Here is a 15,713-nt window from a genome sequence, read left to right on the forward strand (position 1 = left end):
CTTTCTCCTGGTGTAAGAAGTTGTTTTAGCCATCTCAAATGATATATATATAAAAAAAGTGTATCTAGCTACCCATGACAATTGGTACACAAGCTTCTGAAAACCTGAGACATGAAAATCATGACATGATTCTTCATCAGTTAGTGCAGGCAATCCTCCCTTTTCTACCCTAGTTCAAGGAAGATGGGAGGAAGGTAAGGGCCAAGATTTGGGGAAAGGAAAACAAAGTCTTTAGTCTTGTGAATTTAGAAAAAAATTGTAAAACCAAGTTTAATTACTTGCAAGACAGTCTTGGCTCATGCATAAAAGCACATGTATGAATCTGAATTCAGAGCAATTGCTAAACAGAGCAGTTTATTGCAGAGTTGATAAAAATCACTGACAAACACATGGATGATACGATTTTCAAACTGTGGTATTAGATACTTACGTACATTGCATGAGTAAATCCTCTGACATCAGCAAGATTACTCAGAAGAACAACTTGAAATCCAGACTATAAAACCTTTTCTTTAGAAGGGAGCTGAACAGCTACTTGTAGGCTTTCCACACAATGCATGTTTCAAATGCTTCCTCCCTCAGATGTCTAATTAACACATTTATATGAAGTGAAGAGCACTTAAAGATATCCTTAACAGTAAAACAACCTGACTGCAGAAGTTACCCATTCTGTTGACCAGAAGCATTTCCTTTGCAAAGTGCTCCCACTTCTGACATTACAAAAATGCTGCCACATGTCCATGCCTTATTGCTAACTCTAAAAAGAAGCAGCTTGATATGTATTTTTAAAATCCTGTTTTAATTGAAACTTTAACATTCCAAATTGTTTTACAATTTCAATGAAAATAGCGTGTACAAAATGCCAGAGAAGAATGAATATTCCACATTATAAAGTCACAGCAAAAACCCAAACCTGAACTATCTTTGAAGCATTAGAGTACACAACTTGGGGTAACTGCCCGCTTGGTGCGTTGCCATGTTACACAGGATTGTGCTTGGCTGATTTAAGTTATCTTACTGTCATATTAGCACAATGTAGTAGCAGTGCAGTCCACTGTTAAACGCTGTAGCAAACATCAACAAATGAAACCAATTTTTTTTGCTAGAAGAGTGTTAGTCATGAGTTATACAATTCCTTTACAACAACTGAATGGAAAGTCAGATGGCCTTGACAAACACAATGCAAACAAAACAATGTAAAAGTAGTACATCAATCCAAACTTCTGAAAAAGGAGCAAAATTACTTACCTTAACATCTAGAGAAGTCTGCTGAAGGAAGAACAACGCCCATATTCTTACTGTGTTCATTACAGAAGAATCCCTTCATTAGCAAGACACAGGCACTATTTTGATTCATGGGCTCATGAAGAAAGGGTATGTTTGTGCTGTATTTTTTATCATCAAATGCTATTTCCAGAGCTATACTGTTACTATGAAGTGGCTTCATTAACAAATGAGGAAGTGATATATCCTATCTCCAGAACGTTTGCCATATGGGAAACAAATCAGTGAGGAGATAAGTGCTTAAGCTTCCTGGGTATCACAGCAAAAAAGGCAAAGCTTAAATTGGCTTTAAGTACATTATATTTATAGTTCTGAACACTATATATATAGTTCTGAACTTTACAGCTATTTAACAATGACATTTTGAAATGTTAGTGTAATAGCAGAATTCCTCCTAGAAGCCAAAAAGATGAATAATTTTTAAGTTTTTGGTGCAGTGTGATAAGGTTAGTAAGGTTTATTTTACATCTACATTTTAATTCCTTGCTGATTCTTGACCAAATTATTGAAGCCTTTAGCAGTATGATGTACTTAGAATTGTTGGGTCACATCTTGAAGTGCACTGGAGCAGCAGCTTAACAGATAGCATTGTGGAAGGCCTATATTGATTAAACAATGCTTCAAGATTATGTCCTCAATTCTCTTTCTGGAACATTTACCTTCGTTGATGTCTGACACCTGGTTCCAGGAGTTAACAGTTATTACCAGAGAAGGCTGGTTTTGATCCCTGGCTCAATTACAAAGCCAAAGTGGAAAAAACCCACATCTTTGCAATGTGCAAGGACAGCTGATATTAGCTACTGTACCATCAGTCCCACCTCTAACAGTCTCTCTTGTCACAAATCCTTTTCCTTCCTCCTTTCCAAACTCCATTTCTTCTCATGTCTAACTGAGAACACATAGCTTTAGTCTGTTAAATATAATTGCAGCAGTTTCCCTAAGATCACCAAATGTTGCAAAAAGTAAACTACACTGAATTACAAAGGAAATAGTAACAAAAAAGATGACTCACTTAAGCACCCTGTAACTTTTTTCTGTGAGCTTTCCAACACCTGACAGGGTTAAAAAAAAAAAAAAAAAAAAGAGACAAAAAGAAAACTTTATACTTCAATTTTCACAATGACAATCAATTTATAAATTCTAAAGACTATCTACAGCTTGTCAAGTCCTCTCAGTTTTGCTGGTATGTGTTACAGATAACAATACTGATAGCTGCCATTTAATACTTAACATTTAATATCAGTATTTAACAATACTGATAGCTGCACGGTTTTGATCCAGGGATGAAGATTTAGCCATTCCTGATATCAAGCAGGCGTTGTGTTCTCAGTTCTCTGAGCAGGCTTTTTGGATATAATACTAAAGCAATAAGGTCAATTCAGGAAAGACACAGTGACAAACTTTAGATTATGGTCATAAAAGCAGAAGACTCAGCTAGCACATTTCACCATGTTAACCCCCCTTCCAGTCTGAAGTAGTTCCTGAAGGCAGTACTAACCCAAGACATTTTACACTGAAACAGATAAGGTATATAGGACTATTCTACTTCAGCAAAAGACAAGTTACTAAGAATAGTCTAATGTGATTTCCTGTGCTTTTCTACCTAACCATGCTTCAGGACCACAAAAATATGTTTTCTGTGGAGTATGCAAGAAGTTTAAAATAGGACATATGTTTTGAAACTGAACTAACGCTTTTATTAATTTTTAACCAAGTCTTCGCCCTCTACCTACTGCTTCAAACTCAAGACCAACTAACAAGTAATGGCACATTCAACAAAAATTTAAGATATGTATTGCAAGCTTAACATCGCACGTTAAGAGCATGCCTGCAGCTGGAACTACTTCTTATTTGTTCTAGATTACAATATTCACTACTGGGTTTAAGAATGGATCTTCCATGTATAGACAAGCTCTATAAAAAACCTCAGTTGTTTTCCTCTTCAGTATAAAAATAGAACATGCATGCACTCAAGACTTCTCTAGGCAAACATGTCTGCCATAGTTAAAAATAAAAAATAATTTAAAAAAATAATAAATCTTGTAGAGATAAAAAAAGATGCTATGCATGTACTAATGTCAACCATATAACAAACTGTCATCCATTCTATGCTGTTCTAACAGGTGGATCCAGAAAGTAATTGTCATTTATTTAATCTTGATGTTTTATGTGCTCCTCAGACTTGGTAAGATTCCAAATAAGATTTTTTTGAAAGTACAAAAGCAAATGATTACATAATTCTGTTTATGACTCAAGAGCTGGTTTAACAAATTAAACTTTCCAAAGACAATACATTTGCTTCCTGAGATGGCTAAAAGTCATGTTTCAACTTCATGTTACACTACAATTAACAAAAAATACTATGCACAAAATCAGGTTAACTACAGCATACAAGCACATTTACAGAAGTCACCTAATTTCACTAGTACTATTTGTGTTCATATGTACACCTTAACAAAGTCCTAAAATAATCTTTATACATTACAAAACAAGGCTTTACAAAACTTTATTTCCAAGTTACTTCATTCTAAAAATGTTGAAACATAAAAAAATACCATTTCCTAAAGGAGTTTACAATAAAAGGCTAACAATCTGGCATGGAAGAGGTAAATATATGGAAACCTGTTTTAACAGTCACAAATCAGTCGCTGGTGATTAAAGAACACTTTGTTCTTCAAAGCTGGTAGGCACTTCCACATAGCCAGAAACGTAAGTTTTCCTACCACTCCTTTTCCCTCACATACATAAAAATATCCAATGCAATAATAATAAAAAAAAGTAGGATAAAAGGGTGGACGTGATCAAATAAAAGCGTTATCTAAGGTCTTGATTATTGTTCATCTTGTGTAAGTGTAAAGATTTTGTCCCAAAGTTTTCCTGACAAGATGGAGTTATTTGGCTTTAAAAAGGTGTTTAGCTGAAATACCTCCCTTTTTTACCAGTATATGTTGTTTGCTCACTGCTGTATTGCTGGTTTATGTCTGTAACAGAAACTGGCTCTAGGCCAGCCCATGGGTCCTCAAGCATTGAAGGTCTGTAATAGTTTTCCACATCATTAGACACTCTTTTCTCTCTGCCATGCGCTGTACCAAATGGAGTAGATGTCCTGGGTGATCCCTTTGGAAGAAAACCATCAGGTAAAGAAACATTTAATAGACTAATTAAAACTAAAAAAAAAAAAAAAATAATTAAAAAAATATTTCCTTCTAATGTAGCAGAGCTTTGAATCTGATTATTAATGCTAATTGCTACTCTTCACTTGCATCTTCCTCAGAAAATCTTAACTTTATTATACTTTTATTATGAGTGATGATTTACCAGGATAAGAAAAAAACCCCAGACCTCTCTAAAATACTTGTTTATGTCACTCTGGCACATAACTATAGAAAAGCTCCTCACGCTGTTTTTCATAAGCTGCCTAAGTCAATGACATGTCTAACTCAAAAGCTGAACAACAAAACAAGAGGGTTAGGGCTGAGGAAGAGTGGATCATGTTTACAAAAGCAAAAGTCACATATTAAGTAATTCTAGATTGAAGAGACCATTGTATAAGGCAAATAGCTACAAATGACCCCCAAAACTTACTGGGAAAAATACCCTGTTTTAATCAAACTAGTGTTCTGTAAAACTTGCAAACAGGTAATTATTTGATATACAATCTAGATGGTAATCAGTGATTAAGCAGATACTGCATGAAAGAAGACTCTTTTGTCTTGAGCTTTCGATTATTTTTGGTTAAAGATCAAGTATCACCACCATTTTTTCCGTAAAACCTGCTCCAAGCCTGCAACTTAAAGAGAGATATGACAAAGGAAATTGCTATAACCCTTTCCTCCTGTTAGCATCAGCGACTGTTCTCTTCTTCAGATTCACTTCCCCAAAAAGCGAGGTTTTGTCTGAAGTTATATTTGTTTAAATTCATTGGGTTTAACCAAAGTTAAACAACCTGTATCACAGATACACAATAGTTAGTCTCCAAACATGCCTGCGGCGTTCTTTATGATTAGAAGAATAGGACTCCTTGAGGCTGACTGTCAGCTTCTGACATCTAAAGGAGGGTAAAAGCACTGATTAAGGGCTGCTTTGCCAGCTCCCCCCAACTTCAAATGCCATCACTGCTGGTCTAAGAATTTGACTAATAATCTAATTAATAGATCATATGAAACAATTTCTGGGTAAAATTGGGAAATGGTGTCATATAGTGAAGACCCACTCCCATGCTTAGCCAGAAGAACAGATTCCACTGGAACTGCTTGAACCTGTTTCTAAACACGTGCTGCATCTGGAGCCTGCTTGTGTGGTCCCAGTAAGTACTTTTCTAGAACTCCTGAAGCTTGATGGTAATGGATACACAACCAAATGTGGGAATGTCTGTGTCTTACAGGGCGCTTGTTTCTAATGATTCATTGTAGTACCATGAAGTTATGTAGCTAAGAGGATTGCCTCAAAACAGAAAAATTGCTAAAAGGTAGAGAATTACTTTATTGTATCTAACCCAAGGTCAGAGAATCCCCTCAGAATACATCTAAAATATGAAGGGATATGGAGTTCCCTAGAGCAAGTCAACATGCAGTAGCAAAACTGGCGTTTATGTTAAGCACTCACATTTAGTAGTAAAGCAGTAGTACACAGTGCATTCTATCTTTGTAATAAAAAAGGATTAACTCTTTAGATTACAGTGTTTAATGGAGACACTGTGACTTTGACACTGTAAAACAATTTGAGTTTGGAGTTTATTTTATGTTATGTCTGATCTGCAGAACTCAGAAGAAAGCTGAAATGATGTAACAATCTACAGTATCCAGTGAGAGAACAAAAGAATTCAATGGTAAGGCTCTTTTAGATGGATTTCACAATTTTATATCTCACTGAATAAATGGAGGCCATCAGTAACACTGACATTTTAGCATGTTTGAAATCTAGGAAATGTATTATGTAATACAAGACTGACGGCCTTCAATAATTGTTAAATTTAAGCGAGTAGATTTTCTTCCTTTAATTTGGAATACTAGTAGTTATATGCCCCCCCCCCCCCCCCCCCTATTTTTTTCAGGGGGAAAAAAAAGTCAAAATGTGATTATTAATATTATAGACCTGTGGAAAAGGAAAATAGCCCCAGTGAAACCATTCTGTACAAGAGAAACTGTTTGGTGCCAAAGATACCTTAAAAAAAACTTTACATTTTACTCCCACTGGTGTCAACAGCCTTTTCTCTCTTTGCCTTGAAGAAACAGTCTATCTATTCTCAAATGTTTTTTTTTTTTTTTTCCCCAGACAACAAATCTCTCTACAGTAGAAAAACCCCCATCTTTTGGCGCTGTTCATTAAAATGGGGACAGCCATTCCCTTTATCAGCTTTCTTCACCTGATGCGATTTTAGCTGCCGGCAGATGCAAAGAAACACAAAAATCATGATTGTACTATTTCAAAAGATTTTTTTTTTTACTTTCTGTAATAATTTTCAACCCATCGCCACTAACTAGCTACTGCTACTATCTAGTTCACTAACTCCTGTTGAGTGCAGAAAGAATTCACTTAGCAGTAGCATTCCCCTAAGAGGAGATCATCAAGAAATACAACAAACGTTTTCATAAAATATAAAGCAGATGCATCTCTGTGGAAAAAAACCACAAAGCTCTGTAAATTATAGGCCACATAAAGGTTGTCAGCCATTTTGGAAAAATTCAAGCTTACTATGTTTTTATTGGTTTTCAAAAAATGAAAGTCTGCAGACACAAAAATGAGCACACAATACTAATGACATGAAATTAATAGAACACTAAAGTCAATATAAACTGTCTTTTGGATTTCCTGATAAGATTTTAAAGGGTCATTTAAGACTTTCATCTCAAAGGGGACAGTAGCATCGTAAGTCTTAAAAAGCACTGTAGTTCTCTTAACAATAGCATCTGCAGGAGGGGAAGGAGCAATCCACATACCTCAGAAAAAATCTGCTGTTTAGAAAATGCAAAAAATCCTTCTACCTGAATCTATTAATGGCCTCATGGACTGACATTCTTGCCCACATGGAAGAAAACAGGGACTCACAGTTTTGAGAGTTCCTCCCACTGATCGCCTGATTGCCCTCCCAGGCAAAACAACCCGTGTGTATACACATGAAAGTACACATATGCATTACTGTAGTCTTAGGCAAAGCTACAAACATATGATGCATCCTTCCAGTCTTTGAAAGCATCACCATCAGGTCAATGCTCCTAAACGGCTCACAAGGTCTACAGAAGGAAAGGGGAGAAGGGAAAATGTTGTGACAATCTGAGACAGCACTTTCCCCATGTCAGGTTTCTTACTGAACACCTAGAATGGAGCTATGAGACTGTGCCAGCCCACAGGTCCTGACATGAAACAGTTCTGAGTAAAACTGGAGGCAAACTAAAACTAGAGGTTTCCTACATAATCTTCTGCTCAGTTAAATTTAAGGTAGGCTTTTTTTAAAAACACATAATTGAAAATCTAAGGAGTGATCTTCTAGAGGGACATCAGACATTGGTGACATTAAACTATCCCTCCAGAATCTGCAGCAGAAACCCCACATCCTTTGCCTTTTCAACAGGTACAGAGGTCAAGCAATGTGTAGGCTTCCACACTGTGAGAGCCTTTGCTGTTGTGTTGGAAGAAAATGTATAAAGCTCGTAATGATCCCCTTCCACCAACTATGAGATTCCTGTAAAAGAGTTATCTGCATCATAAAAAGAGTAACCAAAGCCACTTTTTTTTTAATGGAAATGTTACTATGCAGTGCAGGCTCATTAAGATTTTACTAATCTCTATTACGATTTGATTTCATTGTTACATTTAATCCTTAAAGTGTCAGTAAGAGCAACCTGAAAACTTTTTCATTTTTTGTACAGCACATGTCATTTGTTGCAGTTTTATGGTTTCTCTAATACTGAATAAACCCAGTCAGCTATGTGCATAAAGTTGGTATCATCTCAAGATCTGTCATCCCTACCTGCACTGGAACTCACATGCCTCACCTAAACCATCTGAAAAATGCCTAACACACAGAACCTGTTCTTGACAGCTCTCAGGAAAACTACTTTATATAAACTGAAGCTTTCAGCACTGCCATGTAAAGATTTTTAAATGGTAACTCTTATAATCCCAACAGATGATCCCATTTCTGCTTAAAAGAGCCTCAGCTTAATTCTCTTTAAAAGAGCTCTCCTTTTCTCTACTCATGTCCCAGAAAACTCTGTGTGTGGATGGGGCAGTTTTCACCATGGAAGACAACACAGGCAAAGCAAAAGCACACAGCGTTTCACCACGGTGTTAAAGAAAACTGGTCAAAGGGAGGTACATACAAGGGAAAGAGGCGTTTGCTGCAGTTTTGGGTGGTCCTTAAATTTTCTCTCTGCCTTCACACACCAGAATATGAGAAACAAAAAAGCTACAATCCTGTGAGTCCACACATCTTCACAACAGGCCTCTGAGTGGCCTGGGGCTCTGTTCCCTCTCCTGATCACACAGCTGCCTCAGCTGGGGGGCGGGGGAACACTGATACTGCCCCGAGTGGTGCCAGTCTCGCCCTCCTCTGAAAATCGTGGTGGAGGCGATGGCTGCTGCCCCGTCCCTCCCTCCCTCCCTCCCTGCCCCGCCCCATACCTGGTAGTGCCTCTGGAAGCCCCCGGGAGAGCGCTTGTGCTGCTGCGGGTGCAGGACAGCTCCAGCCGGGGATTTGCCGCTGTAGGGAGCCGGGTACCGGGGGCTGATGCTCTGCGGCCTGCGCGGGGTCTGCCCCCCCGGCGAGGGGCTCTCGAACCGCCCGCCGCCGCCGTGGAAGCCGTGGCCTCGGGGCGAGTGGCCGCTGCCGTAAGGCCCAGGCCGGTGGCCGTAGGGCGGCGTGTGATGAGGGCTCCCGTAGCCCCGCGGGGAGGGCGGCACGGGCCCCCCCCCGGAGGGAGGGCTCCGGAACCCACCGCCCGCGTACGGCGGCGTCGGGGGGCGGAAGCTCTGCCGGTACATGGCCGGGCCGGCGAGGCGATGGCGGAGAGGAATAAAACCTGCGCAACGGCGTCCCCCAGCAGCCGCCTCGGCGGGGAGACGTCGCGTCCGGTTTTTTCTCTTCCCCCTCTTTCCCTGCGAGGTGTCCGGAAGGTTCCGGCTTCAAAGCGTTCCGGGACGGGGAAGGCGAAGCGAAGGACACCTGGTGGCAGCGGCCCGTCCCGGCTGACGGGGAGCCGGCGGCGGCCGAACTCTGCCGGGAGCGGAGCCCTTGTAGTGGCCAGGCGCGGGCTGACCACCGGCCTGCCCCGGGGGCGGCACCGAGCTGCCCGGACGCGTTTCCGTCCGGAGTCCGGAAAAGGGGCGCCGGCTGTAGCTTGGGGTCGGGAGGGCGGCTGGTCTGGTGGCGGCAGCGGTCTGTGAGGCTGGCCCTGAGGAATTCCTTGCATTTTCAAGCTGGAGAGGAATAATATGAAGTAAGAGAGTCTCAGGAGATGCGTAGCAGCCGTCCCTGTTAATTCAAATTGTAGGGTGCTGTGATAAACCCGGTATTGGCGACCTCCGTATACTTGTGAGTGAATGCCCACGGTACACCAGGGGATAAAAATCAACAAAATCAGCTCTTGTAAAGCAAAGCATTTGCCTCACATTTCACGGCACATCAGATACGCTTATTTGAAAACATGCACAATTCCGTATTTAAAGAGTACTTTAGTAGAAAGGCTTTTGTAAATCAGTTTGAACTGTCTGCAATTCTTCAGCACGGCTGTAGCTCAGGCAATGAGACCTACAAGTACAGACCCATGGGGAAAGCACCCACCTGGAGAAGAACCTCATATTTAGCAACATCAACTTAATTTTAACGATGTTATTTATTAGCATTCCTGCTCTGTGCTTCACTATGTTAATGCAAATCCTCAGCAGCTCAGTAAAAAATAGTAAAGGTTTTTTCTTTTTTATTTTTTTTCCATCAGTGCAACAAAGCACTACTTGGGTTTAGGACGTTGTGACATATGCAAGTTAAAAAGGACTTTCAGAATAGCAGCAAATAAAAGTTAGCTGATAAATAAGCAGAATGTTTCTATGCTTTGCGTACTGGTCTTGCTTTTCTTTGGCTTTAAACTGTTGGTTGTGTTGGTGGTTTTTTTTTTTTTTTTTTTTTTTTTTTTTGCAATGGCAGTAACTATATATACTTGGTGAACCTGGTTGGCTCTCTACTAAGAGAGCTTTCACAATCTCCCTGTGAAAAACGGGGCCATATCCTTGCAATTCTAGAATGGAAAGAGACTAAACCTGCTCACTTAAAAGTTTTGCTAATACTTTACTGTTTTATCTTCTGTAGGTAACCAATTTTCTATTCTCATGATGCCCACATAGAATGCCATGTCTACACAAGACAGTTTACCAACATAAACATCAATTTGTCTGATTGATCTTATTCCAGAAAAGGACAACTTCATTTAATTTTAACCCCTTTCACACCAAATTAGAAATGTGTATTGTTACACACATGTTGAGTTACACTGGAATAATTTTGCTGATGAATTCCTCTTGTTGACAAATCCTAATTGCTTCTAGGATTTTAAGCAGCCACGTCATACTTTTTATTACACATAGCGTGTCCAGTCAACAAACACATCATGTAGAAGATTTTCTCTATGGATCTTCCTCAGCATCCAGGCCACCTGACACACAACACTTCTTAAGCCTGGGCTATTCGTTATGCTCATTCTCAAGCAGTCAAAAGTTTCAGCTGTTCTTGAGATGCAGTTGTTGTCTTATCCTTACACAATGTATTTCTGGTCAACAGATGCTGAACCTCCATGCAGGCTTTTTTATCCTATTACAGAGCAGGAAGACACCATAGTGTTCCTCTAACAAGCCTGCCATTCTGTGCTAACACAAACTAAAAATAGTCTCAAAGTACTTAAGCTCAGGGAAAAATTGGGTAAAGGTTAGTTCAAGCTAACCCTTCTGTAGCTATGTACCACTGAAGGTACAGCTTACCGTCCAAGTAACGCTGCACCTTCCACAAAGCAGAAATGAGATGAAGGATCTACCTTGTGCTAGTGATATGATTTTACTTTATTCCATCTCAGCAAGGCTGTATGCCGCTGCCTGTACACCCAACTGGATGTCCAAGTTCCTAGTGCTCAAACAGTGGCTTACCCAGCAACTAGATGTGGCAGCGAAAGAACCCTCAAGTCTACTCTGTATAACTACCGTGGTTTATTATGCAGGATCTAGAATTACTGCCGTGGCAGCTGCAAGACGACTCTTCGTTTATAGAGCCCAGCCACCTGCCACGCTAAGAAAAACAGAAGGGGCAACGCGCTTTTAACCGCGGGAGCCGAGCCGCGCTGAGCGCTAACCGAGACCGGCCAAACTCAACCCAGCCGAGCCGAGCCCAGCCGAACCCATCCGAGGCGGGCCGAGGCGAGCCTGACCGAACACAGCAGAACCCAGCCGAGTCGAGCCGGCCGGACCCAGCTGAGCCGAGCCGTGCCCGGCCCAGCCGAACCCGGCCGAGCCCCGCGGTGGGGAAGGAGCGCGGCACGCGGGGGCGGTGCCGGAGAGGAGGCCCCGCCCCGCCCCCGCTGCAGCGCTGCCCCCGGGTGCGGGCAGGGCAGTGCTGGGCCGCTGGCGCTTGCGCGGCGCCGGCTGGGGCGCTCGGCGTTGGGTTTTCCAGCGGCGGGCGTCGGAGCGCGGAGATGCTGGGCGGAAGGAACCGCCGCTGCGGCGGGCTGTGGAGGAGCCTGTGCCCCGCGGCCGCCGGCGGCAGCGCTTGGCCGCGCTGCCCCAGAGCCCTGAGCGCCGCCTCCCCTAGCAGCGGCGGCGGGGCGCGGAGCGGAGGCGCTCCCCCGGCAGGTAGCCGTGCCGCGCCTTCCTCAGCCTGCCCTTCCCTCCCCCTGCCCTCGAGTGCCGCCGGGGCTCCGAGGCCGGCAGGGGCCGGGGCCCTCGGCGCGGGCGGGAGCGCTGAGCCCTGAGGGACGCTGCGGCCGCCCGTGGCCTCCAGCGAGGCGGGGAGCTGCCCTGCCGGCAGCGCAGGTGCGGGGCGCGGTACCTGCGCCCCTCTGCCGCGGCGGGGGGGCGAAGGGGGTCGCTGGGCGGCCGGGCCTGTGTAAGCGTGGTGGGTGACGCGGGTGCGCGGGCGGGGGGCGCCGAGGTCACCGCGGCTGGACTTTGCACGTGCCGGCGGGGGCACCCTCGGCTCGCGGCAGGGGACAGCCCGCTGCCGCGCGCGCCTGCGCCTCGTTTCCCAAGGGCAGGGAAACTTCGTGCAGTCTGTTTTTTTGGGTTGTTTTTTTTTTTTTTAAGAATCAAAATAAAGCTGAGCTGCAGCAAAGTAGTTCTCTTCTGGCTCTCGGGTTGTTCTGTTACTTAATTAATGTGGAAATACACCAACAGTTGCGTTGGTTGCATTAGAAGCAGGGAAAGTTTGGGGTTCGGGTTCCCAAGGTGAACGCACAGAGTGCGCCTATTGCTAGTGAATTCACGGTAGTGATGGACTTGATGGTAACTCGCTGGAGTTATAAGTTAAAAACTATTGATTGTGCAATCAAAGTAGAGATGATAGACTTATGGAGTGATGTCCTCCATAATTGGGATGGAATCTATTTGCTTGCTGTTACTTTGTATTGGTGCAAAACCATTAAATGTTCTAACCAGCTTTATTCTCAGTGTCTTCTTCTGCCTCTTACAAGCATAAAGGAAAGTTTTTCTGGGAATAGGACCTGAAAATTAATATTTCTTCTATAGAATGATTTCTCTGTTGCTTGCTTACTAATATTGTTCCATTAGACCAACCTCGGGCCAACCTAGTGAGCTTAACGCAAGAGTTTAAATCGTATTGAGAGTAAGTGGATCTATTTTATTCTTTGTTAAAGTTACGTACAAAAGATGTATGACTGTCCAATTTGCAGTAGACTCAAAGAGTTTACAAACAATATATAGTTAGAGCTGGGAGAGTAGGTTTTTCTTTCAATCATCAAGTTACTGGAATAATTAATAGTAAAATTACAAGAGAAAATGTGAGTTCATGTTTTGGAGAACTTAAAACATTGAGCCAGAATTCTGAGAAAAAACGCTCGGTGGGGAAAAGTTTAACTTCAGATAGGTGCCTGATAGGAAGCTAGTGAAGAGGAGAAAAAATTAAATAAAAAGATGCTCCTGTCAATACTGGTAAATTCGGATCTCTTCTGTTTGTGGTGTGGTTTTGTTTCCTGTTGTTCCTGCAATGAGGGGTTGGTAGCACTCTGGTACTCGAGATCAGTGTACCAGAACTGCTGTTTTTCTGTCAAAAGGCATTGTTTTGTAATTGTTTGAAACATTTAATCGTTTCAGCCATGTAAGTATCTTGCTAGAATGCAAATCTAGGTCCTCTGTGTTTTCTCTTGTGAATATTTGTGCTTTTCCAGTTTGAAGAGGCTAGCCAGTCTATTTTATTTTATTTTTTTCTCCAATTTTCAAAAGCAAGCTTTTGATCTCTCTTGCCCTTCATCATTGTGGACATCTGACATCGGTGATATGATAATTAGTAAGAATCCATCAGTCTTAGTTATGCATAACTGTGTATTTACAGGTTAATCTTAACACTTTATAGGCTTCTCTGAGAAGTATCTTTTATGGATTCCTACAACAGCCACAGGTAGAAAACCTGTGGGCTCTGGGAAGTTGCTGTTTCTCTCCTAGTGTATCTGTGAGAAACTTACAGGAGGAGAAAAAATGAGCCATTGAAGTAAGAGAGTATAGCTTTAAAAGATGTGGAAAGAATAGAGGAAGATGGGCTCTTTTTGTTGACTTAAATGTTCGGTTGTTTGTTTTTTTTTTAGGGAGCTGTGCTTTTCAGTAAAGTGGCTGCTTACATATTTTCTGTAAACAAAGTAATGCTGTTGTGAAACAAATGGTGCACTCAGTTCCTTAACAGACAAGCATATGCTTAAGTGCTTGCTCAGCTAGAGCCAACTTGATAAAATTGAGGTTATGCTGCAGAATCTGTGATGTTTACCTGGGACAAACACAAGTGTTGTCCAACACCTGGAACACTGCAGTGTGCAGCATTGAACAGAGGTAGCAGCCTGACTTTACCTAAAGGCTTTGAAATGTGCCAAATAGATGGCTGCTTCTAGATAAGCTCACTTTCAGCGTGCTGCTTGATCTGTATATTGTATTAAAAACCAAAACCTGTTAAACTTAAATCCCTTTGGAGCGGTTTGTAATACTTGAGGAAAATGTCTTAAAGAATGGGATGCAAGTGTTCTCATTGAGAGCAGTACAGTGAATGAAAACATTTTATTAGAAGCCTTGAACTCCTAGTGCTGCTTCATGTCTCTGTAGCTTTTTTATTGCATGTATCTCTCTGTATCCATCAGCTTCTTACCATATATACTGTAAGGTAGGTGGGAGAGTTGTGGGGGTTACTGAAGGGTGGCTCAGGTCTGATGGAGGGAGTGTGGAGCAGGTGACACAGGCATTTGTTGCTGTGTGACTCGGGAGATGCACTGTGCAGCCCTGCATGCTTTGAGGGATTGTGGTTCTTTTCTCCTTCCTGTTCTGTAAAGAAGCCTGTGCTTGAATTATTTTTTGTTTGTTTGTTTTGGATTTGGTGGGTGTTTGGTTTTTTTTTGTTGTTGTTTTGGTTTGGTTTTTCGCTGTCTTAAATCTTTCTCTGACCTTGACAAACATCAAAAAGATGCTTACCAGAAGTTACTATTGCACAATTTTTATATTTTTATGGTGTTACCCGCTAGGTGCTTTTATTTCCTGTGTGTATGTGTGTGATATGAGACCATCTTCCAAAAAATAATGAAATTACCATTCACACAGGGCGGTGAAGTGTTTGTATCCCCATCCTGCAATGAAAGTTAGCAGAAGATAACCCAAGGTCACCCAAGAGAGAGTTGGGCAAACCTATGGTCTAGGCAGTGAGATTGCTTGCTCTGTCTGTTACACTCAGTGCCACCCCTGTTGTTTTAGGGCTAGTCGGGCTGGAAAGAAGGCAAGTGTTGTGATTGCCTTGTATCTTGCATGTGCGACTGCCATTGAAAGTTAAAGATAGGAAAACAAGGATTTCCTTGGCTTGTATATTCTGTCTTCAGTTTTGTAACCTTTTTTTGAAATGTAGTTTATTTTTGTGTGTGTGTGATGCAAGTGCATAAGTCTGTGCAGGTCAAAACAGTTTGTGAGGGTACTGTGCTTCACATTGGTCTGCTACTCAGTTTTAGTTTGTGTCATTCTGATGTTGCTTGCTGTGCTTTTATTGGAGCTTTCTTCAGATTAGTCTTTAAAATCTATATGGGTGTTTGTGGAAGGAAGATATAAGAATATCTCTAAAAAGTAGATTTACTGTAGAACTGCTAGGTGTTTAGAATAGGTTCTGCCATGTTAACCAGAAGGTTTTCCAACTTTGAAATGCTTTATTAGTGTAATAATAATATAACTCCTAATAATCTACCTGTACAGAAAGC

General features: G+C 41.9%; 2 protein-coding genes across 6 annotated transcripts in view; one reads left to right on the forward strand and one right to left on the reverse strand.

The window, feature by feature from the left end:
• Window positions 1-327: 327 nt before the first annotated feature.
• Window positions 328-9,535, reverse strand: LOC121086975 (M-phase specific PLK1 interacting protein). Its single transcript, XM_040591501.1, has 2 exons — window positions 8,908-9,535; window positions 328-4,401 (listed from the first exon to the last, which is right to left on the reverse strand). The coding sequence occupies exons 1-2, from the start codon at window positions 9,265-9,267 to the stop codon at window positions 4,198-4,200; spliced, it is 564 nt and encodes a 187-aa protein (XP_040447435.1). The 5' UTR covers window positions 9,268-9,535; the 3' UTR covers window positions 328-4,197.
• Window positions 9,536-11,864: 2,329 nt separating this feature from the next.
• The window catches only part of SUGCT (succinyl-CoA:glutarate-CoA transferase), a 337,763-nt gene continuing 333,914 nt past the window's right edge, over window positions 11,865-15,713 (forward strand). For 2 of the 5 annotated variants that reach the window (XR_005827518.1, XM_040591739.1), the window contains exon 1: window positions 11,865-12,114. Coding sequence is in view for 3 of the 5 variants with exons in the window: in XM_040591739.1 (XP_040447673.1) it covers window positions 11,958-12,114 (157 nt within the window). In the remaining 2 variants the exon portion in view is untranslated. The remainder of the gene's footprint in view (window positions 12,115-15,713) is intronic. The other 3 variants (XR_005827517.1, XM_040591740.1, XM_040591738.1) reach the window with 2 other exon arrangements.

The sequence above is a fragment of the Falco naumanni genome, chromosome 4, assembly GCF_017639655.2.
Source record: "Falco naumanni isolate bFalNau1 chromosome 4, bFalNau1.pat, whole genome shotgun sequence".
Classification (NCBI taxonomy): Eukaryota; Metazoa; Chordata; class Aves; order Falconiformes; family Falconidae; genus Falco; species Falco naumanni.